Consider the following 26215-nt stretch of genomic DNA (forward strand, 5'->3'; position numbering starts at 1 on the left):
GGTGAGAAGCTGCAGGTGAGCTCATGTTGGTGTTGAACATCTCGTGTTGTGTTCGCTGTCCAGGTGTAAGCTGGGATATTTCAACCTGGACCCCAACAACCCTCAGGGCTGCACCCCCTGCTTCTGCTTCCAGCACTCGTCTGTGTGCGACAGCGCCGACGGCTACAGCGTGCACACCATCAGCTCCACTTTCGACAGAGGTACCTGAACACACCACCGGCGTCAACTCTGAAACTGCAGAGTTCAGACGGGATTAAATAAATTACAGACTTCCAGTGAATTAACCAGGAGTCTGGGCCAGTCAGACACTTAAATAAATAAACACCATGCAAAGAAAGATGTTTCTTATTAACAGTCGAGTGAACTGAGAGGGAACTTTTTGTCTTACGGGCTGTTTGGCTGTTGTCATGCTGCCTTCAGGTGCTCCTCACAAGCTTGTAGTTCTGGATTTTTGCAGCCTGATAAACACTTGGTTGTGTATTTTACGTTTTAGTCAGAAATAATAAAACCAACCCTGAAACAAAACCCATTTTTCTCGTGTAACAGCAGCGGAAAGACAAAATTTTCAGTTTTGTAGATTATGTTTTGTTTCCTGTGTAAAAAAAAAACATCGTCGGCACCAAACATTTAAAGACTGAGAATGTCTACATAACATTTGGCTTTGCCATGAATTTACAACTTTATTGTATATTTCATCTTTATTAACCTATAATTACAACACTCCCAGCTGCATCTGAAGGCATCATCTACCTGCGCTGTAGCGCTGGTTTGTAAACAATATTCAGATTGACTGAGTTTTCCCATAACCCAAACATGATAATCTGATGATAATCTGATAAATATTAGACTGTTCAAGTGTTTGTCTTCACAGCACTTTTATTATTGATTAATGATTTATTGATTGACCTGATTTATGTGTGTGTGTGTGTGTGTGTGTGTGTCAGATGACGAGCAGTGGACCGGGCAGCAGCGGGACGGCTCCAGCGTGGCGGTCCAGTGGTCGCCCAGCGGGCAGGAGATCTCCCTCATCTCTGACGACTACTTCCCCATGTACTTCATCGCTCCAGGTACACACACACACACACACACACACACACACACACACACACACAGCCGTGGTTTAACCCTTTGAAACCTGATCAGATTCATTTGTTTTTGGTTTTTTTTTTAGAAACATGGGAAAAACAGAGAGGAGCATCTTAACAAGAAATGACCTGAATAAAGCCAGAAATTAATAAAAAGTTACAATAAAAAAAAAACAAAAAACATGGAAATGATGTGAAGCTGAGCAACAAAAAGCCTTAAAATTAACATCTGGACGTCCTTTTCTGTCTTTCTTTCTTTTCAGGTCATTTTCTGTTAATTTTCTACTGATTCCTTGTAAATGTTTGGCTAAGTGGCTCAGTGTCTTTTCTTTTTCCGTGTTTTTAGATGAAAACAGGCCAATTTATTCAAGTTTCACAAACATTTAAACACAAGAAACCCGACGTCCATCCAGGTTTCAGACAGTCAATACAAAAGATAGAGATTTAGTTTGATGCAGGGATCCTGGGATGATGCCTGTTGCAGAGGTCAAAGGTCATAGTCTGACAGACGTTTTCATACAGTAATAAAGTAGTAGTTAATCCCAGGTGAAGTGAGTGTGGCAGGCAGAGCGGCAGCAGGGCGGCGTCACGTTAAAGTGTGAAAAGCCCCGGAGCAGCAGTGAGGTGGTTTCTCCATGTCAGCTGCTCTGCATGTTAATTGATAATATTATTAAAGTCTCCTCACATGACCTCTACTGCATCTTAAACAGTGACATCATCATCCTGTGGCTGTAGATTAAAATCTCAGCCAATAAAAACCCTCACAAATCTGTAAACATCCTCTCTCATCCACCTGTCCCTTCAAAATAAAAGTGTCTTTCTCTATCAAACTGAGATCCTGTTGGTTTGCACCTGTGAATGAAGCTTCCCTGTGCCGCGTCCCGCCCACACTTCCTGTTTCAACAGGAAATACAGCAAATCAACAAAGTAAGAGTCTACGTCATGGGGTCTCTAATGGGGCTCCTCTGTGACAAATAAATTAACCTGGAGCGCCTCCTTACCTGTGTGACCTGAGACAAAACAGAATCAGAACGCCAAAGTGCAGAAAGAACGATTCAAGAAACAACACAAAAATCAATATGAAGACGGTCGTGCACAAATAATCCTAAAATAATGTAATCCAGGTCCCATCAGGGCAGAGGAGAAGGGTTTTTAATCCGTGCAGCAGCGTGACGGTCTCCCTGGTTCTGCTTGTTCCTCAGAGAAGTTCCTGGGGAACCAGATCCTGAGCTACAGCCAGAACCTGAGCCTGAGCTTCAGGGTGGACCGCCGCGACACCCGCCTGTCCGCCGAGGACCTGGTGCTGGAGGGCGGCGGCCTGCGCGTCGCCGTGCCGCTCATCGCCCAGGGCAACGCCTACCCCAGCGAGACCAGGCAGACCTACGTCTTCAGGTAGATTATCACCCGACACGTAATCCAACAAGTCCGGGGATTCAGTTTCCCCACCAGAGATTATTGTGAACTGTGTGGGTTTCCTGGTCATGGGTTTACTGTAATTGCTGGGGATAATCTGTTAATCTGGTTTTAGTTAAAATATAAGGCGGGGACTAATGTGTTAATCTTGTTTTAGTTTGGCCAGTTGTTGGTGATAATCTGTTAATCTGGTATTAGTTGGACTAGTTGTTGGTAGGCTGGTAATCTGGTTTTAGTTGGACTAGTTGTTGATGATAATCTGTCAATCTGATTTTAGTTGGACTAGTTGTTGGTAGTAATCTGTTAATATGGTTTTAGTTGGACTAGTTGTTGGTGATAATCTGTTAATCTGGTTTTAGTTGGACTAGTTGTTGGTAGTAATCTGTTAATCTGGTTTTAGTTGGACTAGTTGTTGGTGATAATCTGTTAATCTGGTTTTAGTTAAGATTTAAAGATGGGATTAATGTGTTAATCATGTTTTAGTTTGGCCAGGTGCTGGTGATAATCTGTTAATCTGGTTTTAGTTGGACTAGTTGTTGATGATAACCTGTTAGTCTGGTTTTAGTTGGACTAGTAGTTGGTGATAACCTGTTAATCTGGTTTTAATTGGACTAGTTGTTGGTGATAATCTGTTAATCTGGTTGGTCTCCAGGCTCCATGACAGCACTGACTACCCCTGGCGTCCGACCATCAGTCACTCCGATTTCCAGAAACTTCTCCACAACCTGACGGCCATTAAGATCCGCGGCACCTACAGCGAGAGGAGTACGCAACACACACACACACACACACACACACAGACACACACACTGACACACACGCACACACACACACACACACACTGTTCATGTGAAATTCCCAAATAGGATTTTAATGAAATGTTTTCCCCCAGGTGCTGGATACCTTGACGACGTCTCCTTGGTGACGGCAAGGCGGGGCCCCGGCGCTCCGGCCCGATGGGTGGAGCAGTGCACCTGCCCGCAGGGTTACCAGGGGCAACACTGCGAGCAGTGCACTCTGGGATACCGGCGCTCCCGTCCCGAGCTGGGAGCCTTCAGCCCCTGTGAGCCCTGCAACTGCAACGGGCACAGCGAGACCTGCCACCCCGCCACAGGTCAGCCACACACACCTGTCTGCCTGACAACACACACCTGTCTGCCTGACAACACACACCTGTCTGCCTGACAACACACACCTGTCCACCCGCCAACACACACCTGTCCGCCTGACAACACACACCTGTCCGCCTGACAACACACACCTGTCCACCCGCCAACACACACCTGTCCGCCCGACAACACACACCTGTCCACCCGCCAATACACACCTGTCTGCCCGACAACACACACCTGTCCACCCGACAATACACATCTGTCCACCTGTCCACCTGTCCACTTGACAACACACACCTGTCCACCTGACAACACACACCTGTCCGCCTGACAACACACATCTGTCTGCCCGACAACACACACCTGTCCACCCGACAATACACATCTGTCCACCTGTCCACTTGACAACACACACCTGTCCACCTGTCCACTTGACAACACACACCTGTCCACTTGACAACACACACCTGTCCACCTGTCCACTTGACAACACACACCTGTCCACCCACCAACACACACCTGTCCACCTGAGAACACACACCTGTCCGCCTGACAACACACACCTGTCCTGTCCACTCCAAAATGTCAGAAGCTGAGCTCAGCAGGATCCGAGGCTCAAAGTAACGACAGTGAAAAATAAAAAGAACTGAAGTGAATTTTGTTCAGATGGTGAAATAAAACCTTTCACAATAAAAGCTCTAGTGCCCACTCCTGGGGTTCACAGTTTAAATCTGAAGCTTCACATTCTGAGCATCGTCAGTCAGACGGCGCCTCCCGCTGGCTGCAGGCGGCACTGCAGTCACACTCCTCTCAGTGTCTTTATATTAGCACATTAGTGTTGCTGCTGAAGCTGTTAAGGTGGAGTTTTTAGGATTTTCTCATTTTGAGATTGATGATAAAAACTCTGAGATGTACAGCAAAGATTTATGTTGTCTGTGGCTCTTATCTTCACATTGAATGAAGACAGAGTGGGACAGAGAAACAGCAGTAAAACACAAAGAAGAGGAATCGTGAAGATGTCAGGTGAAAAGGCACCTGGACAGACTGCAGATTTACTGGATTTTAATTCTGGTTTCAAAGAAGAAAGACAAGAATGATATGCATTTGTTCAGATGACATACAAAATAAACTAATTAATCCACAGAAAGTCATAGCCACTTCAGAATGAAGAGAAACAAAGGGAAAAAATGAAATCACATGTAAAGCTACAACTAAATATTGATTTTTACACCGAGGTAGTGAACTTACAGGTGCGCTGTGCATGGAGCTGCTGGAAGTCCTGGAATATTCTGGGATTTTTCAGAAGTGAACAGTCAGGGATTATCAGGGAACAAGTGGCTCGCATTCAAGGAATAGAACAGGATTTATTTTCCAACTTGATTCAGTTTTATTTAGTTTTATGAGGCTGCGTCCAGACGCCTTTCACAAGCATTTAAACAAGAAATCTGATCCAGCATCAGGCAATCTGACCCTTAACATATATATCACTTTAATCATTTTCTTATGTAGATTTTTTTATTTAGTATTTGGTGTTTCTGGTGCTGTAAATTTTGATTCAGATTATCACAAATGTAGATCGGCTCTGAATATGAGTCATCAGTATCCTGGATTACTAATAATCGTTATTGACCCTGAAAAATCAAAATCCCCAGGCCCCGTCCTGCAGGTTGTTGTGTTGCCCTGCTCTCATCTTAGTCTGTGTGTGTGTGTGTGTGTGTGTGTGTGTGTGTGTGTGTGTGCGTGTGCAGGAGCGTGTGACTGCCAGCACAACACGGCGGGCCTGAGCTGCGAGCGCTGTCAGGACGGTTTCTATGGCGACTCCACTCAGGGCACGCCGGCCGACTGCCAGCCCTGCCCCTGTCCCGCCGGCGCCACCTGCGCCGTCGTCCCCAAAACCAGAGAGGTGGTCTGCACCAACTGCCCTGCCGGGACCACAGGTACCACACGGGACGCCCAGCCCCACCCCCAGGTGGTGTCTCCACCTGGCTGCAGGACGTCTACTGTTATCATTATTCAGTTATCATTTAAGGGACGGGCACGCTTTGATTTTACATTAATTTAATGAGAGAGAGAGAGACAGAGAGAGAGACAGAGAGAGAGACAGAGAGAGAATTGAAAGCGCAGAAGTGGAAAAAAGAACATTTTGCAAAGCTTTGAATATTGGCTCTTGATCACCACTGAGGCTCCAGTCAGTCAACAATCAATAGTCAGATCAGGTAAGGAGACATTAAGAAAACATGTGGACAATAAGAAATTAGGAACCAATAAATAATCCATAAATAAGTTCATAAAAAATAAAAAGGAAATTTAAAAAAATCCTAAAAAAATAGATAATCTAAAAAGAATTGGGTCTGTGTTTAAAAGCTTACTAGCAGATGGAATAAAAAAAACTTTGCATATTGATTAGTTTTGCTCTTTGGCACATTATAGTGCCGACTGGGAGGCAACAATAAAAACTGGGTCGACAGAATGTGGTCTGGTGGGCTGCTAAGTACAGTGGTGGAAAAAAGTTTTGGGACACCCCATGCATTTGTGAAATATTGCATTAACAAATCACTCTCAGGTCTTCAAGTGCAATTTCTTTTAGTCCAGTCACAGCCAAAATACTAAACAAATCCTAAAAAGCCATTCAAAACTTCAAATTGATTGCTTCCATAAAAATACACAAGAAATTTGGAGTATTGGCTCATTTTGGTAGCAGTGATGAAGGTGGTTCTTTTTCTTCAAAGAGCCAATTTGTGTGGCCAAGCTTGGTGTCTATATAAAGCAGCACATCTGAAAGTTCTTCAGACACAAAAATGGCTAAAACAAGGAACCTAACGCAGGAAACACGCCTGAAGATAAAGATTACACTGTCAACTATTTAGTTTGACTAGTTTTTCTTGGGAACAATAAACAAAAAAATATCATTTGTATTTGTTTGTATCTGTCTAATGCAGCCATGCCTTTTGAAACACAAGAAAGATTTTTCCACAAATATTTCATGATAATATTTGAGATTGTGAGATGGTGTCAGATTTTAAGGGGGTCCCAAAACTTTTTTCCACCGCTGTATTTTTGCTTTCTCAGCCGCTCATTTTTCCCAGATGATGCCCAGATTCCCCTGCTGAACTCCAGCTTCTGGGGTTCAAAATCACCTGATTCCATATGACCCTCTCTGTGGTCCTGTGTGCAGGGAAGCGCTGCGAGCTGTGTGACGACGGCTTCTTCGGCGACCCGCTGGGTCAGAGCGGGCCGGTCCGAGCCTGCAGGGCCTGCAAGTGCAGCGACAACATCGACCCCAACGCCGTGGGGAACTGCGACCGCGAGACCGGGGAGTGCCTCAAGTGCATCTACAACACCGACGGCTTCTTCTGCGACCGCTGCAAGGACGGTTTCTACGGCAACGCCCTCGCCAGCAACCCGGCCGAGAAGTGCAAACGTAAGACACACTGCACTGGTTCATACTGGTTCATAAAGGTTTATACTGGTTTACACTGGTTTATAGTGGTTTTATTCTGATTTATACTGGTTTCTACTCATTTTATACTGATATATACTGGTTTTATACTGGTTTATACTGGTTCATACAGGCTTACACTGGTTTATACTGGTTCATACAGGTTTACACTGTTTTCAACTTGTTTTACACTTGTTTTTATTGGTTTTACACCAGCTGGTTTATATTTGTTTCATACTGGTTTATACTTGTTTAAACTGCATCTGTATGGCTACATGACTGTGGGGTTTAAAGCTTTTTTTTAACTCTACTTATTTAAGACTGATATCATTTTGAAAAAGAGTAAAACAGTTTCATTATTTTGGTTTTATTAGTTATTATGTAGCAGTGTGTGTGTTAATCCTAATTCCTAAAGATTATAGCAGATCAGAAAAAAACAGTGTATCTGAATGCAGCCTGATAAGAGTGTTGTGACGTGAACATACCTGTGTGTGTGTTGTGATGTGTGTGTTTCCGTTGCCGTCCCGCAGCGTGCTCCTGCTCTCCGTTCGGGACGGTGGGCCAGCAGACGGGCTGCTCCCAGGTGACGGGACAGTGCCAGTGCCTCCCTCACGTCACCGAGCGCGACTGCAGCGCCTGCGAGCCCGGCTTCTACAACCTGCACAGCGGCACCGGCTGCCAGAGGTCAGCAAGCACCACCTGTGTGTGTGTGTGTGTGTGTGTGTGTGTGTGTGTGTGTGTGTGTGTGTGTCAGCCCTGTCTAACTGTGGTCTGTGTTAGACTCTTTTCACACCTGAAAGTCCAAACCAAGGTTCATGTTTGTGTCACGTTGTTGACATTTGACCCGGTTACTTTTGGTTTCACATTTAATTTTTGTGAGCGAACTAAAGAACTCATCACGACTCACCTGCGTCCCGTCAGCATCACCTGTACTCGATGCTGATTGGCAGGTAGCCTTTTGTTGCCGTTTGGAGGAAAATGAAATATTCTTTTCCTTCGCTTTAATGTAATAAATCCAACAATATTCATCACTTTGTTGTTCGATTTCAGTCGTAGTCGTAACGAAGTGCGTCACAAAATGGCAGCAGGACCTATGAGAGCCATGCAAGTCACTGAGTTACACAACACGTACCTGAACATCTTTCACAATAAAAGCCCTATAGGATTGCACAGGGCAGTGTGAAAGTTACAAAGTTCAGGGATCCTGTTTTATCTCATCTCAGGTTAGGAAATGCTAAATATGTGTATGTGTAGTGTGAACGGGGCAGCTGTGTGTGTGTGTGTGTGTGTGTGTGTGTGTGTGTGTGTGTGTGTGTGTGTACATGTGGAGCTGTTAGCTGCAGGCTGAAATACACTCCTCAGCCTGAACACCAAACCAAAACCTAAACTGCTCTGATGAATGAAGTCGTGTGAGGCGTCTGGAATTTTTTGGAGCTGGGAAGAGATTTTGAACGCCGCGCTGTGATTGGCTGCGGAGCCGGACACACCTGGTTTCCCAGGAAGAGATCGGCGGCTAATTAGAGAGCAACCGGTGAAGTAATGAGTGAGGCAGAGCTGAAGGCAGAGCTGAACCTGAGCAGGTCGAACTCTGTCAGCTGCTGGTTTGAACTGCAGCCTGAAGGAAAAGTGACCTGAACATCCCCTGGAAAACAGGCTTAGATTCCCTCATCTCATTCAGAAATACAGCAGAGGACTGTGCACACCTGAAGGACTTGATTGTTATTTTTATTTTTTTAATTTCAAGGCATCCCATGAGGTTGTTTCAGTCGTTAAGCCTGAATCTGTTTGCGAGTGGAAGACAAAGAAAAGAGGAGGAGTGGAGCTTTGGCCTCCAGCAGCAGCGTGAGGCGTTTGGAGCCGAGCTGCGTCTTTTCCTTTGGGTTTTTTGAATGCTCTAATAAAGTTTGATACATGATGTGATGAGCCAGCGGTTTGACCCCCAAAGGTCTTTTTTTTGTCCAATTGTTCAGAAAATTGTTTTTAATTTGCTTTTATGATAAGCAATATTTTATTTTACTTTATTTTTTTATTTTTTTGTCTGTTTAATTTTTTTGTCTCACAGTTTTTAGGGGCATTTTGTCACTTTTTTTTTTCTTTTTATGAAAGAAATCATAACATGAAAAAGTTTGAAACTCCCTGAGATATAAATTGGTGTAAAGTAATTAATTCAGTGTTGAAGTCTGACTTCCTGTTGTCTCCTGTCTCGGCCTCACCTGGCTCCACAGGTGTAACTGTAATCCCATTGGCTCGACCAACGGGCAGTGTGACATCATCAGCGGGCAGTGTGAGTGCCAGCCGGGCGTCACGGGGCAGCACTGCGAGCGCTGCGAGCTCAACTTCTTCGGCTTCAGCTCGTCAGGATGCAAACGTGAGGACCAACACACACACACACACACTCCTTACTCCTTTCGTGTAATATTTGTATTATCATCTGATCAATTTATTGTCTTGTTGTCTGTTGTGGTGATGTCTTGTCCTGGATTTGTTGTGTTGTATGTATAACTGGTTTGGATAGGTTTGAAATAAATGCTGAATACTAGAATACACACACACACACAAACACACACACACATTCCAACCTAACTGAAGTTGTTTTCATTTTACTTTGTTTAATTTTCATTTAAGTTTTACTATTAACTTAACAAATACAGCTCCTCCTTGATAATAAAGGACTTATAAATCAATAATAAATGCAGAAATGTTTAACAGTAAACACTCAGATTATTTAGGGTCAATTGAAGTGAGGACTATTTAGACTCAACCATCAAATTTTGCAGTTATCGGTATCGGTTGAGTCTAAACAGTCCTCACCTCAGTGCAGTTTGTGTGTAATGCTCCTTTAAGGGCAGAAGCTCCTTTCAAAACGCTGTTTCATTGTGACCGTACGCTTCTTCTTCTGCTGCTGTTGAATCTGGTCGAGCGACTAAACTGTGACAGTAGAAGAAGAAGGAGGAGGAGGAGGAGGAGGTGTGTTGTCACTTCCTGTGTCCTGACCTGTGTGTGACCTCTGACCCTCAGCGTGCGACTGCGACCCCGAGGGCTCCCAGTCAGCCCAGTGTAAGGAGGACGGGCGCTGCGAGTGCCGGCCGGGCTTCGTGGGCGCCCGCTGCGACATGTGTGAGGAGAACTACTTCTACAACCGCTCGACGCCGGGCTGCCAGCAGTGCCCGTCCTGCTACAGCCTCGTCCGCGACAAGGTGAGCCGCCGCCGCCGCCGCCGCCGCTGCCAGGACGCCCCGGGAGAGCACCGTGCTCCTAACTCTGATTTATTTATTTAGAAGAGGCGCCTCTGAAAACTGAGAAGCTTCATTGGATTTCTTTGAAAATCACGGGAAAAAAGGCCGTCAGCAGCTTAACAAGAAATGACACAAAAAAAAATTACAGTAAAATGTCCCAAAAATTTGAGAGGAAAAAAAACAAGGAAATGAGCTGAAATTAAGTAACCAAAAAACAGACATTCAGCATTAAAAAATAAGAAAATGACCTTGAAAATTTGCAAAAAAAAAAACATGTTTTCCCTGTAACATTAATATAATACTTATTAATAGATTTTTCCACACCTTTTTTCCCCCTTTTTTATAATTTTCTTTTCTTTTTTTTTAATTTTGAAATTTTCTGTCTCTCTCTTTTTTATTTTTATTATTATTATTATTATTATTATTATTATTATTATTATTATTTAACTAATTTCATTTTGTTGTAATGTTTTTACTAATTTGTTGTTTGGGTCATCTCTTGCTGAGTTGCTCCTGGCCTTTCCCCCTCATGTTTCCCTGCGTTCAGACGCCTTTCACGAGCATGTAAACACAACACGTGACGTCCATCCAGGGGGGTTCAGGGGCTGAAATGTAACTCCAGTAACAGTCAGTGGGTCAGACCAGTGAGTGTGACCTGGTTTCCTGTAAGTGGAACTGGTCGTGTTAGGGTTAGGTTAGGGTTAGGGTTAATGTGGGGATTCCATTGCTTCAGTTTAACTGGATAAGAAGGTTTGTGTTTCACTAAAGGCTTCAAGCTCTTGTTTAATTTTGTGTGTGTTGCAGGTGAACCAGCAGCGCCAGAAGCTGCACGACCTGCAGACTCTGATCGACAACCTGGGCTCCAGCCAGGAGACGGTCAGCGACAAGGCCTTCGAGGACCGGCTCAAGGAGGCCGAGAGAGCCATCATGGACCTGCTGGAGGAGGCCCAGACCAGCAAAGGTAACCCCACCCTGACCCCCCACCCTAACCCCACCCTGATCCCACACCCTGACCCCACCCTGATCCCACACCCTGCCCCCACACCCTGCCCCAAACCAGGCTCTGACTTCCTGTGACCTCTGACCTCTCGCAGACGTGGACAAGGGCCTGCTGGAGCGTCTGAACGTCATCAACAGCACTCTGACCACGCAGTGGAACCGGCTGCAGAACATCCGCGGCACCGTGGACGAGACGGGCGCCCAGGCCGACCGCGCCCGCCACCGAGTCCGCGACGCCGAGAGCCTGATCGAGAGGGCGAGGCAGGAGCTGGACAAGGCCAAGGACGCCATCGGGAAAGTGGTACGTCTGAGAGAGACAACAACACTCAGTCCAACATTTTGTTTTAGCATCAGCTCAGCTCAGTCTTCCCTCAGTAAAACACCTGCACGTTCAGTGTCCATGTCCATTTCCAAAGAAAGAAGCCAGTTCCTGTGCTCACCCTTTCACCTCTGAATTGATTTATGAATCATACAGGGGGTCCATAAAGTCTCTTTACGATTTAACAAATTTAATTATTACAAAAGTAAATGAATAGACAAATCTGTGGAAATTATTACAAAATGAGGAGTAGATATTGAAGTGTTTTGCCTCATTTAATCCACCTCTATATGGGGAACATTAGCTGCAGGAGGCACATCAAGACGGGACTGGATTTCTTGCCATGTTCGCTGCAGCAGAGCCTCATCAATCAGTGATCTTTTGCTGAAATTCACAAATGTTAAAAAACTTAAAAAACTTTGATAACCACTGAGTACACAACAAATCTGATTAACATATCTCATCAACTGCTTTTGTAACAGATTTTTTAAATTGTAGAGACTTTGTGGATACCCTGTAAATAAATGCAGCAAATCAATGCAGAGGAGAGAATGTGAATGCAGGAACTGACTGGAAATGGATCCTGACGGAGACAAAGCAGGTTCCCCTCACCTCCCCGAGTCTTTTATCTCAGGAACGTTCCTGCTGATCTCGTCCCAAAGCGAGCCGTGGTCCTTTAGGGAAACTCACATTTTGACTGTACGTTGTGAAATCATGAGTTCCTGCAGGGTTTGATAAATGGTTTGTTGATGTGTAAAATGTGGAGGAGCTGTAGGGAACAGACCAAACCTTCAGACTGACTGCAGCTCCTGACTTTCTTGTGTCTGGTTGCAGGACATCAAGGCGCCCAGCGGCTCCGGAGACCCCAACAACATGACCCTGCTGGCCGAGGAGGCTCGCACCCTGGCCGACAAGTACGACACCACCCGCACCGAACCGTCCACACCGAACCCCGTCCCAGTCCTCACCAAACCTGTCCCAGTCCACACCGAACCCATCCCAGTCCTCACCAAACCTGTCCCAGTCCACACCGAACCCATCCCAGTCCACACCGAACCCCGTCCCAGAACGTTTTGCTGTTGTTTTTTAAAAAGTCAGGGCTGAATATTTATGTTAGATATCATTTTAACTTCCTCAAGAATATTTTTAGTAAATTTTCAACTTGTCGAGAGAAATACACAGCACAGCAAATCCCACCCCAGTCACCCCTTTACCCCCGACTGGTCCCATTTACAGGCCCAAGCTTCCCACTTTAAGAAGGTACTCTGTCCCTGCAGTGGATCTAAGAAGCTGCTGGAAGGCAGGGATTTATATTTAGACCAAAAAAAGACTAAAACAGTAAATAAATATGTAAAAAAAATGGTGAACTTATACAGATTATTTTACTGACAGAGCTCCACTTCAGATTAAGTAAGTAAATAGAAAGATAGATAGATTAATATAATATTATACAGCCTAAAAACACAATAAAGCAGGACAAAGTAAGCAGTGCTCTTAAAGCAGCAGCGGTCTCCAAAGCCTCACCTGTCCCGGCTCCTCCCCCTCAGGCACAAGATGGACGCCGACCAGATCGAGAAGATCGCCAAGGACGCCAACGACACGTCGACCAAGGCCTTCAACCTGCTGATGAAGACTCTGGACGGGGAGGGCAAGACCAGCCGCGACATCGACGAGCTCAACAGGAAGTACGTCACGCCGCTTCCTGCGCCGGCATCCAGAGCGATATCAGCTCGGTGCTTTTTAAAGCAGAGGCCCTCGGCCCCCAGAGGGTCTTTGAGGGTCTTCCAGAGGGTCCTCAGCAAAATGAAGAATAGTTTTAATTCATTTTAACTGATTAAACTCAAGGAATCATATATAATGAAAAATATGTCATTTGAATCATTCTAAATTAAGTTTTCTTGTAAGTTTTAATAAGGTTTTCACTCATTTTCAGGTCGTATTTCACTAATTTTAGGATTTTAGTTTTCTTGCTCACTTGATTCCTTTCAAAAAGACAGTCACAGGTGTGTGTAAACGTGTGTGTGTGTGTGTGTGTGTGTGTGTGTGTGTGTGTGTGTGTGCAGGTACAACGAGGCGAAGGATCTGGCCAAGAACCTGGAGAAACAGGCCAACAAGGTGCACGCTGAGGCCGAGGAGGCCGGCAGCAAGGCGCTCAAGATCTTCGCCAACCTCACCAGCCTGCCGCCCTTCGACACCAAGGCCCTGGAGGTCCGACACACACACACACACACACACACACACACACACCACCGCAGCGTTTCACCTCCATCACTGCTCACACAGTCACTTTTGTTTATACAGACTTTTAAAACCAACAGAGAGCTTCATGATCGTAGCAGAAGGATTTACAGCACACGTACGCGATTAAAGCAGCAACACATAAAAGCCAAAGCTAAAACTGAAAACACGTTGAAAAAAAAGACAAAATGGAGTATTAAGAAATTAAGACGTTAAAGAGGAAATGAATCAAACCAGAGAAGAGCAGAATGCAGCCGTCAGCAGATTAAAAATGAGTGAAGATGTTGGAGATTAAAAACCAGCCGGCGACCTCAGACTCAACCCAGAGCGTGAGGGGAAAATGGCTCCTGAATCATTTTTCAGGTGGAAATCTTCCTTTCCTGCGTTCATTTCTTTATAAGATTAAAACTTTGGGTTGTTTGGCCGCAGGTCCGACTGAGGAGGACGTGTGAAGACGTCACTCTGGACTCTGATCACCTCCCAGTGAAAATTTGCTTGTTTCATTGGCAAAATTTGTTTCTTGTTTCTAGCTAATTTTCACTTATTTCAAGTGAATTTTCACTTTTTCCTCTGGCAAATTTTGCCAATGAAACAAGCAAATTTTCACTTGTTTCAAGTAAATTGTCTAAAAACAAGTTACTTCTGAGGTGATCATGTCTTATTTTAAGTGTAATGAGATATTTTGACTAGGAATAAGACAAATAATCTTGGTGACATTTTGCGTTTTTGCACGTCTGTGTCTTCATGTCTTCGTGTCTGTGTCTTCGTGTCTGTGTCTTCGTGTCTGTGTCTTCATGTCTTCGTGTCTGTGTCTTCATGTCTTCGTGTCTGTGTCTTCGTGTCTGTGTCTTCATGTCTTCACGTCTGTGTCTTCGTGTCTGTGTCTTCGTGTCTGTGTCTTCATGTCTTCACGTCTGTGTCTTCGTGTCTGTGTCTTCATGTCTGTGTCTTCATGTCTTCACGTCTGTGTCTTCGTGTCTGTGTCTTCGTGTCTGTGTCTTCATGTCTTCGTGTCTGTGTCTTCATGTCTTCGTGTCTGTGTCTTCGTGTCTGTGTCTTCGTGTCTGTGTCTTCATGTCTTCGTGTCTGTGTCTTCGTGTCTGTGTCTTCGTGTCTGTGTCTTCATGTCTTCGTGTCTGTGTCTTCGTGTCTGTGTCTTCGTGTCTGTGTCTTCATGTCTTCGTGTCTGTGTCTTCGTGTCTGTGTCTTCGTGTCTGTGTCTTCATGTCTGTGTCTTCATGTCTTCACGTCTGTGTCTTCGTGTCTGTGTCTTCGTCTTCATGTCTTCACGTCTGTGTCTTCGTGTCTGTGTCTTCGTCTTCGTGTCTTCACGTCTGTGTCTTTGTGTCTGTGTCTTCATGTCTGTGTCTTCGTGTCTTCACGTCTGTGTCTTCGTGTCTGTGTCTTCATGTCTTCGTGTCTGTGTCTTCATGTCTGTGTCTTCATGTCTTCACGTCTGTGTCTTCATGTCTGTGTCTTCATGTCTTCACGTCTGTGTCTTTGTGTCTGTGTCTTCGTGTCTGTGTCTTCGTCTTCGTGTCTTCACGTCTGTGTCTTTGTGTCTGTGTCTTCATGTCTGTCTTCACGTCTGTGTCTTCATGTCTTCACGTCTGTGTCTTCGTGTCTGTGTCTTCATGTCTGTGTCTTCACGTCTGTGTCTTCGTGTCTGTGTCTTCGTGTCTTCATGTCTGTCTTTGTGTCTGTGTCTTCACGTCTGTGTCTTCATGTCTGTGTCTTCACGGTGTTTTGCGTCTCTGCTCTGTCTCTCAGGATGAAGCTGGTAAGATCAAGAGGGAGGCGGCCGACCTGGACAAGCTCATCGACAAGACGGAGAAGGAGTACAACGACCTGAGGGACGACCTGAAGGCCAAGGAGCAGGACGTCCGCAAGCTGCTGGACAAGGGCCGCTCCGAGCAGCAGGTACCCGCCCCGCCCCACCCCGTGTGTGTGTGTGTGTGTGTGTGTGTGTGTGTGCCAGGCTAACTTTAGCTTCATTATGTGTGTGAAACGAGAAATGTGACTAACAAGCTGCAGACTAAATATAATCTGTTGTTCATCCTGATGAGACGCAGCTGCTGCATTCCGTCTTACACACACGCACACACACACACACACACACACGTGACGTGTTTACAGCTCAGAGGACAGAGATGCTCATTCATTTTTGGGCACAAACGAAAGTTATGAGCTCTCACATGACCTCGTGTCCATTACAGATGGAAAAAAACACAGAACATGTTTATTTTTTATTATTTTTTACTTGATGATTATATTTTTATGTTGCTGTACTGACCCTGAATGGATATCGTCTCTTTATATTAGGCCATATTTGTATAAGAAATAAAGTGTAATGAGTCGTGCTGAGGTCACTGCAGGTTCCTCATGTCCCTGTGATGAAGCTGCTTTTATTTAAAATCAGTGCTTTGACTTTTCCTTCAGTCCATTTCTGCTGGACTTTTGTTTTCACTGCATTTTAAATCACATCCATCACACAGAACACATGATCAGTGACAGAGTTTATTGTGAAAGGTTCCACTTTCACAATAAAAGCTCAGTCAGAGAAGCTCCTGCTTTGTTGCTTCTACTTTTAGTCATTTCCAAATTTCACAATAAAAGCTGCACCGTGACAGACTGCGGCGAGGACCATGTAGACTCAACGGGCCAAAAATATGGAATACGTGCGATGAGAACCATGTAGACTCAGCCATCATAGTTACAGGCCACATGGGTCGGTTGAGTCTGCAGGGTCTTCACTTCAGTCTGTCACTGACTCCGTTTACCTGCACACCACATTCTGATTCAGGTCAGTATTCTGGTTAAGGTCATATTCTGAATAAGGTGTTAATATGGAATGTTGTGTTTACATGTTCCTTGGCGTGTTCCCGTGTTTCAGTATTCCGGCTGGAACAGGCCCATGCCAGCGGTCTGATCCAGATTATGACCTGAATCTGGTTCGGTGTGTTTACATGACAGTATTGAGGATGTTCTGAGTAATACAGGAATACGGCGAGCATGTAAACGCAGACAGAAAGAAACAACACACACACACCTCGTCTGAAACATCTGCTTCCTGTGTGTGTGTGTGTGTGTGTGTGTGTGTGTGTGTGTGTGTGTGCAGACTGCAGACCAGCTGCTGGCCCGGGCTGATGCAGCCAAAGCTCAGGCTGAAGAAGCTGCTAAGAGAGGAAGAGCCACTTTCAGAGAGGCAGAGGACATCCTGACCAACCTGAGAGGTACCTGTCTGTCTGCTCACCTGTCTGTTTACCTGTTTACCTGTCTGTCTGCTTACCTGTCTGTCTGCCTGTCTGCTCACCTTTCTGTCTGTCTGCTCACCTGTCTGTTTACCTGTTTGCCTGTCTGTCTGCCTGTCTGCCTGCTTACCTGTCTGTCTGCCTGTCTGTCTGCTTACCTGTCTGTCTGCCTGTCTGTCTGTTTACCTGTCTGTCTGCCTGCTTACCTGTCTGTCTGTCTGCTCACCTGTCTGTTTACCTGTTTGCCTGTCTGTCTGCCTGTCTGTCTGCTTACCTGTCTGTCTGCCTGTCTGTCTGTTTACCTGTCTGTCTGCCTGCTTACCTGTCTGTCTGTCTGCCTGCTTACCTGTCTGTCTGTCTGTTTGTTTACCTGTCTGTCTGTCTGTCTGTTTACCTGTCTGTCTGTCTGTCTGTTTACCTGTCTGTCTGCCTGTCTGTCTGCCTATCTGCCTGTCTGTCTGCTTGTCTGTCTGTCTGTTTACCTGTCTGTCTGTCTACCTATCTGCCTGTCTGTCTGTTTACCTGTCTGTCTGTCTGCCTGCCTGTCTGTCTGTCTGTTTACCTGCCTATCTGCCTGTCTGTCTGTCTGTCTGTCTGCCCGCCTGTCTGTCTGCCTGTCTGCTTACCTGTCTGCCTGTCTGTCTGCCTGCCTGTCTGCATACCTCTCTGTCTGCATACCTTTCTGTCTCTCTGTCTGTCTGCTTGCCTGTCTGTCTGTCTGCCTGCCTGTCTATCTACCTGTCTGCCTGTCTGCTTACCTGCCTGCCTGTCTGTCTGTTTACCTGTCTGCCTGTCTGCTTGCCTGTCTGTCTGCCTGCCTGTCTGTCTGTTTACCTGTCTGCCTGTCTGCTTGCCTGTCTGCCTGCCTGATTGTCTGTCTGTGTTGAGGCCAAAATTATTTATGGTTAATTTATAATTCATTTACTTATAGCTTTATTTGAAAACAGGTGTTTATGAGAAGTTAATTGGTTGTTAATTGGTTGTCTGAACGGCTGTCTGCATTGATTGGAGAGGTGAGCTGAGAGGTGATTTATGACACCTGGGTAGAGCTGCAGAAACAGTGGAGAGTGGGAAGAGAGAGTGGTGAGAGTGGTGACCACAGTCCTCTCTGTCTTCTTCTTCTGTGGTGACCACAGTCCTCTCTGTAATTCGTCTCTGTCGTCTCGTTCTTCTTCTTCTTCTCCCTCCAGACTTCGACCGGCGGGTGAACGACAACAAAACGGCGGCGGAGGAAGCCCTGAAGAAGATCCCGGCCATCAACGCCACCATCAACGAGGCCAACGAGAAGACGAGGCAGGCGGAGGCGGCGCTGGGCAACGCCACGGCGGACGCCCGGGAGGCCAAGGCCAAGGCGGAGGAGGCGGAGAAGATCGCCAGCGCCGTGCAAAAGGTACACACACACACACACACACCCTGCAGTGTGTCAGCTGGTGAACACGGAGGGTTTCTTCTTCTGCCGTGCCGTCCAGATGCACTGTGCTGATGACGGTACAGCGCCACAGTGGTGGGTGCCGGTACTGCAGCCACATTATAAACACATGAACCAAGTCTGCTCACTGGCAGTAACTATTTATGGAATATTGATTTATCTCTTAATACTGCATCATCTTGTAGTTTTATTATAGTGTCTTAATTTTAAACGGACAGTTTGAAATGTTAATCATTGCACTGTTCTCTTTAAAGTGTTTTTAACTTGCGGAGCAGTGTTTTGTTTTGATGGATCTGCATCAGAATGACACTTAAAGTGGATGTGAGGACGCGTCGCTGTGCTTTAACATGAGAGGACTTTCCAGAGCACATTTACACATTCCTGCTCTTTTCACACAAAGTTTTGTTTGGTTTACCTCGACCTCATGTAACCTCACACATAACACCGACAACAGCCGTAATAATAATGATGATAATGAGAAGAAGAAGAAGAAGAAAGACAGAAGAGCTCTGGTGTCTGCCCAGCAGTCTGAACGGGATCAGAACTGAAGAAAGTGGATCGGTGCATCAACAACAGCAACCATCATTAAAACAGCTTTTCAGTGAAAATTAAACTTGTCATGCACAAGTGATCATTCCTGTTAAAACCATGAATCATCTCACAATCAGAATATCTGCAAATTTAATCGCATTATGATATTTTTTTTAACCGCATCATTCTGACAGCACCGTTTCCTGTCACATTTCGTATCGTTTGTTCTGACCTCTGACCTCTGACCCCGGTCCGTCTCTCTCCTCAGGGCTCGGCTCAGACCAAGCAGGACGCGGAGAAGGCCTTCGAGGACACCGAGAAGCTGGACGGAGACGTGAACAGCATGATGGACCAGCTGAGCGCCGCCGAGGATCAGCTGGCCCGCAAGAAGGCCGAGGCCGACCAGGACATGATGATGGCCGGGATGGTGAGACGCCGAGTCATGCACAAAACTGCCGAGTCATGCACTTAACTGCCGAGTCATGCACTTAACTGCCGAGTCAGAGAACAGGCTGCACGTAAACTCCTGTTTACCGCTGAGGGTCTTTTGCTGTGATTAGTTCCACTCCTCACCAGCAGGGGGCGCCTCATGGCCACAGAGGCAGCTGTGATGGAGCCAAACCAAACAGCAGCTCGCTCACCCTGAACCTGGTGATGAAAAATAAAAACCAGATTATGAAAAGAAAATAGAACAGGGAGCTGGAGGAAAATAAAATGTAGAAGCCCGTCATGTGATATTTTAGACCAATCACAGAGCAGGACTCAGGGTCCAGACACTTAGGAGCCTCGATAAAGAAAGCAGCATCAATAAGGAATAATGTGATCATTATTTATCACCACAAACACAACCGCACTCAGGAGTTTTGATTTTTCAAATGTAAAAGCCTGAAGGAGGCAGAACGTCCCACAGCGACGGGACAGCAGGATGAACAGATCAACAGATACATGAATACACCTGTAGTCCAGTCGTTTTATGAAAAACCCCAGGACAAATTGCAAGAGAAACAAACTCAACTGATTTTGTATCCTCAGTATGTCCTGAGTGAGGGGAAAAAAGTCCCAAGAAATCCCATTGGTGGAAAGTTTTGAAAATCACCTATTTAGGACCACATATTACCAAAAAACACTGTTTTTAACACACAGGGGAAAGAGGTTCAAAAACCTATATAAAAGGATAATACATAACAGTGAATTAAAAGGTTACTATAGTAACCTTTTAATTCACTGTTTAAATGTCTCTTCTGGCATTTATTCCTTATATTCCTTATTAGCACATATCAAATCAGATAATGTGTGATATGCATGTGTAAACAGAATAATTCAAAGAACCTGTAATTGACTTTTTTTCTTGTCTTTGTGTGTGTAATCATCTTGTGAATTTTTATAGTGATATCTGACAGTAAAATGTTGAACCCCTTTCCCCTGTGTGTTAAAAACAGTGTTTTTTGGTAATATGTGGTCATAAAGAGGTGATTTTCAAAACTCTCCACCAATGGGATTCCTTGGGACTTTTTCCCCCTCACTCAGGATAAACTGAGGATACAGAATCAGTTGAGTTTGCTTCTCTTGCAATTTGTCCTAGGTTGACCCCAATTTTGGCCTAAAATTACTGGAATACTGGTGACCTTTGACCTTTAGGCCCAGCCTGACCCTCAGTAACCTTTGACTCGTCCGCAGGCGTCGGCCAACGCCAAGGAGGCGGAGGACAACGCACGCAAGGCCAAGAGCGCCGTCAAGACCGTGCTGAACACCATCAGCACGCTGCTGGGCCAGCTGGGTACACACACACACACACACACACACACACACACACACACACACACACACCAGGTGGGGTCTGTTACAGTGAAACTCACTTTGGGATCGTTTGATGTATTTCCTGTTAGGACAGGATGTTGGGGCGGAGCTTAACATGATGATGTCACTGTAGAGGCCCTGCGTTTGGCCTCTCGTGGGCTCATCGAGTCTGCTGTGGCTCTCCCAGCTGACTGATCCATCACACTGACAGACAGGCAGAAACAAACTGAAACCATTTATTTCATTTCTAGCCCTCCTATTATGTTTGGGGTCAATTTGACCCCATTCAGTTTTTAACGTCTCTAAATACATACTCAACATCATTTTTTTTGCTTCATATTTTATGACTTTTCCTAATTTAGTGGATACTACCGGGTAAACATGAAATTCACATGATATGTTTTCAGTGTCCTGTACGCATTTTGTACGCATCGGTGGTGTTTGGGGTCAATATGACCCCAGGCTGTTTTAGCTGTATAAAACACCGTTTTACACAATTTTTTTTTTGGTTGTTTTGGATGAAAATGAGGTCACTGTAACATGCAATTATGATAATCTTCAAAAAACTTCCCTCTGCTTTAGGGCCCTAACCTAACATAACCATACCTGAAGTAGTACGGGAACCACTGACATGGGTGGATATGGGGGGAGATATTGGGGAGGGGAAAACATAATACCTACAAGAACTTTGATATTTCCCGCGCTGTGAGGGTGGGGAAATATGGTTCCCACAAGGACATTGATAGTTCCCACCACATGGGGGAGGAGCAAACATATAGAAGCTTGCACAGCAGCCTTCTAAATCATTTCTCTTGCAGGCCTACATTGGGTTACTCACTCAAAAGTTGTGTTTCTTTTTCCTGGGGTCAAATTGACCCCGAACATAAAACATGTTACTATCCTTGATAATAGAAATTGATTTTCTTTCCAAATGTTATAAATAACAAAAATCTGTTCTTAGAAATAATATAAAACCATTAAAACACCAAAAATATATTTCTTTCCAATTTTAGGTCAATCAGTGAGATTTTATGGTGATTTGCATATTTTTCCATAGTGGCGTAATAGGAAAACTGGATGTATAGGTGGGGGTGGGGGGGTGGGTGGGGTTATGTTTTATTTAAAGGACTATTTAGGTCGTCAACAAAGAAACATAAAGTACCTGACACATAAACTTTGGTAACAATTTTAATTATAATAATTTTGTTGAGGTTTAAACTGCTGGGGTCAAATTGACCCCAAACATAAGGGATGTTAGTAACATTTGAACAGAACAGGAGGGCTAGAACAACACACAAATTGAAAAGATCCATAAAGCTTCCTAGTCATACTGTGTACTGATTAACACCCCCCCACCCCCCTTCTTTTGTTTGTTTGTTTGTTTTTGTCTTCTTTGTTTGTTGTTAGAGTGCACTGTTCTGTAAAAATGTGAAAACTGAAGCACTTATTGATCTGTATAAATTGCGATACTTGTGCACATCTGCTTCCAATGAGAATATTTGAAACAGCGTATTCCCCGGTTCTCGTTGCCATGGCAACAGCCGTGGCGTTCCCCGGTGTCGCCGTGTCGGCAGAGGAGTTTGTTTACGTCTCAAACGAGCTCCTCCTGCCGTCGCGGCAACATCGGGGAACGCCACGGCTGTCGCCATGGCGATCAGAATCAGAAGCAGTTTATGGATCCGGGTCAGCAGCAGGTCTGCGTGTTGCGTTTGAGTGCCGTTCAGACGGCTGGGATCTTCCAGCTCTCTGTCAGCTGACGCTCTTCTCTCGTTGGTCCAGGCAACATCGACAAGGTGGACCTGAGCAAGCTGAACGAGATCGACAGGTCCCTGCAGCGCGCCAAGGGCCAGATGGCGGCCGGCGAGCTGGACAGGAAGCTGGCCGAGCTCAACGACGTGGCCAAGAGCCAGGAGGAGATGATCGGCGACTACGACCGGCAGATCCGCGAGATCCGTGCCGACATCGCCAACCTCAACGACATCAAGAACACGTTACCCGACGGCTGCTTCAACACGCCGTCGCTCGAGAGGCCCTAACGCCGCCGCCGCCCCCCCCCCACTCCCCCCCTCACTTCTAACACTCTGGCAGAAAAAACCAACGTGCCGCCTTTTTACCAAAACAGTTTTTTAAACCTTTTTTCTTTGGATTCTTCTGTTTGTCTTTTTTATCTTTTCCAGAGAGAAGCCGACGTTTCAGGCCACATTCACGCTTTTTAACAAAACAAAGAGAAGCAGCTGCTTTTTTTTTTTGTTTGTTTTTTTTTTTTTTTTGGTTTTGTTTTTTTTTTTCTCTGTTGTGTGAGTTTTTCGACGGCGGCGGCGGCGCGGCGCTCGCGGCCTGAACTGAGCGGAGCCGCGTTCCCGCCGCCGGTGCAGAGAAGCCGTCGTGACTGCGCCTCGTCCTCCGGAGCCGCCAGGAGAGCTGCTTCCTGTCTGATCTGCCTTCCCATCATGCCCCGGGACTCAGAAACCACAAAACCACGCAGTGAAGGAATCCTCGCTCTACCATCCCTCTCTCTCTCTCTCTCTCTCTCTCTCTCTCTCTCTCCCAACAGGAAAAGTGTTTTCCACTCCGACAGTATTTCAGCTTCTTCTTCTTCTCTGGTCCAGTAAAGTCGCGGTGCCGTGTTGTTTGGAGCTCCCCCTGCAGGGCCTCACACATCATGACATGTACTGATTTTTTTTTTTTTTTTTTTTTTTCATGTTTTGGTCCTGTCTCCTGAAGCTGCTGCTTGTCACAGGTGTTTGTTTGTTTGTTTGTTTGTTGTTGTTTTTCTCGCCGTCACACATTAACATTTTCTCCCAGGCTCGACCCGACACTATGCAACTTTGTACATTTTGCGTAGCGAGAATTTTATCTGATACACTGGTGCTAATAATTATTTCAAATGTTATATTTTTGTGTGAATGTTTTTTATTATGACATAGAGTGAGGAATTTGTTATTTGTGTAAATATATGCGTAAATGATTCAGGACTGGCTGATTTCAAAAAAAAAAAAAGAAAAAAAGAGAGAAATAAAATGAGATAAAGACCCGCCGCCGAGCAGCCACATAGCTTCTATCACGAAACAATCAACTGAAACCTCCAGGTAATATATATATAAATATCTATGATAACGTCTGTGGTATATTATTATAATATGCTTGCTTGTGTACATGGCTCAGTGTCGCCCCCTCGTGGCGGCGCACATGTTTTCATTTGTGTTGTGTTGATTCTCTGTGGGTGGTCACGACTTACTTTACTTTGTTTTTGTTTTTGTTTTTTGAGCTTTGACCCTTCCACCAATCAGGACCTTGTTTTTAGAAGTGGGCGTCGCCCCCCGGCTAGCCCCTCCCACCGCCCGCCTCACCACCTTCATATCACTGAATTTATACGCTCGACTCCAAGGAACATAGCCCGCTTGGTCACAAGTCGCTAGTTAACCGTTTTTGAATTCGTGTTCTGTGCCTTTAATTAATCTGCAGGTTGTAATCCCGTCACGGCGTCCCGGCCACGCCCCCCCGCGCTCTTCTTCTTGTTTTTGTTTTTTTGTTTTTCTCACGCTCGTGGTAACCCTCGAGGCTCCACGTTGGTCCCGGCAGACGCACAGCTGATCCCAGTACGGAAGCCCGACGGGACAAAAAGCAACAGGAAACACTGACGAGCCGCTTCTCTCCTCCATTTGTCCACGACCTCACCAGCCAATCAGGTTCTGTGTTTGCGTTTCTTCACGCAGCGAATCAGGATGCAGAGGCTGAACAAACCTTCGCTGTGAGGAAGCTGATTGGCTGGAGAGTTAAAGGACGTGATGATGCGAAACATCAGAGAGCGTTTAGTTCACAACCAAAAATACAGTCATGACATAATCCATCTGCAGAGGACACTAAACCAAAAATACACACACACACACACACACACACACACACACACACACACACACACACACACACAGTGAACTGTTATTTATACACATTTATAATCATAAATTTATAGTTTACCACGTCTCTCCACAGGCTCTGGTTTTCTTCACTTTGGACAGATTTTCTGCTAATATCTGATTTTTTTTTTTTTTTTTTTTTTTTAAATTCATGTTCCAGTACCTTTATACAATTAATTTGATAATCAGTTTTTTCCTCAAGTATCCTAAAGAAATCCAGTGGATGAGCTCAGGGTTAAAGCGGTCGATTTCACAGGAAATTATCACGATATTAAAAAACAAAAAAAAGTGATTTTCTGAGCGTCAGTAAGCGGTGAGGTTTGGTTTTGTCCCGTCGGAGCAGCAGGTGATCAGCGCCGTTTTGCTCTGCCTCTCTGTGCCGGGCTGTGCAGCACACACACACACACACACATTCACACACACTTGTTATGTATAAAACAGTATTTGTAAGTTATGATGTCCCAGCGGTCGGTCGGACTGTGTGCTGCTCAGCCTCCCTGTGAGGACCTGAAAGAGACCCGCTTGTCCCCATGTGCCTGTAAATCCAATCGTAACATTTGAATAATAAAAACAAAAATATTACAGGAACACGTCGGCAGTGTGTGTGTGTATTTTCTGACTCGGGTCTTTATTTGTCCTGAAGCTGAAGCTCTGGGCCGTCCTGCTGGGAGACCTGGAAACCAGTTTGACCTTCCTGCCTCATCAGACTGGATCCTCAGGAGCCGATTGGTGTGTCTCAAATCGCGCACTTCTGCACTTACACTTAGTATTTAGAGTGCACTGTGAACTGTGCAGGGAACAAGTGAACAACAGTTGCTCACTTCGCCAATGGATATTACCCATCAGTCATTGTGCGCCAGCGAGTCAAACCAACGGTTAACTCATTCAGTGCCAAACACCACAACAACACATGGCAACAACAACCGGGTGCTCGAGACGCGGCGGTTATTTCTCACCACCGTCATTATTAAGGATTTTAAAATAATCTGTCAGTGATCAACATATAATTTGACACACAATTTGTAAATGATGTGATACGAATCTCTTCAGGAATGACACCGTACATCTTGCAATGAAATCACATTTATTTATAAGTGTTGAGCTAAGTTGATTACGCTGACAACAATGGGGTGCACGAGATATGACGGTTATTTAGGAATGACAACCGTACATCTTGCAAATGACAGCGGTAAAGTGAATGAATGAAATAATATTTCACAAGACATTTCACCGGGGTGTGTTTTGGAAACTCGGCCGGAAACAGGGTGTTCCGATTGGAGTAAATTCGTGCAGTGAAGTTCCCTTCGCCGACGTTCCCTGTGCAGGGAGTAGGGAGCTCTGCCGCAGTACACTGTGGATCGGAACTAGCTACCAGAGATGGTGACTTGAGTCATTGCGACTTGGACTCAAGTCGACTCAAGTCGCTGTTTTAATGACTTGTGACTTGAC

The 26215-nt window shown here is 45.4% G+C and overlaps 1 protein-coding gene across 1 annotated transcript in view; it reads left to right on the plus strand.

Moving 5' to 3' along the window:
* Positions 1-25348, plus strand: part of lamc1 (laminin, gamma 1) — an 80111-nt gene extending 54763 nt beyond the window's left edge. Inside the window, exons 8-28 of the mRNA XM_030074826.1 lie at positions 64-200; positions 945-1067; positions 2288-2477; positions 3151-3263; positions 3391-3612; positions 5359-5547; positions 6786-7031; positions 7580-7733; positions 9275-9417; positions 10068-10246; positions 11090-11246; positions 11380-11585; positions 12438-12517; positions 13151-13288; positions 13667-13811; positions 15612-15761; positions 16960-17074; positions 18283-18482; positions 19321-19479; positions 20730-20829; positions 22629-25348. Of these exons, the coding sequence (XP_029930686.1) occupies positions 64-200; positions 945-1067; positions 2288-2477; positions 3151-3263; positions 3391-3612; positions 5359-5547; positions 6786-7031; positions 7580-7733; positions 9275-9417; positions 10068-10246; positions 11090-11246; positions 11380-11585; positions 12438-12517; positions 13151-13288; positions 13667-13811; positions 15612-15761; positions 16960-17074; positions 18283-18482; positions 19321-19479; positions 20730-20829; positions 22629-22885 (3403 nt within the window). The 3' untranslated portion in view covers positions 22886-25348. The remainder of the gene's footprint in view (positions 1-63; positions 201-944; positions 1068-2287; positions 2478-3150; positions 3264-3390; positions 3613-5358; positions 5548-6785; positions 7032-7579; positions 7734-9274; positions 9418-10067; positions 10247-11089; positions 11247-11379; positions 11586-12437; positions 12518-13150; positions 13289-13666; positions 13812-15611; positions 15762-16959; positions 17075-18282; positions 18483-19320; positions 19480-20729; positions 20830-22628) is intronic.
* The last annotated feature ends 867 nt before the right edge of the window (positions 25349-26215 follow it).

The sequence above is a fragment of the Myripristis murdjan genome, chromosome 17 (genome assembly GCF_902150065.1).
Source record: "Myripristis murdjan chromosome 17, fMyrMur1.1, whole genome shotgun sequence".
Classification (NCBI taxonomy): Eukaryota; Metazoa; Chordata; class Actinopteri; order Holocentriformes; family Holocentridae; genus Myripristis; species Myripristis murdjan.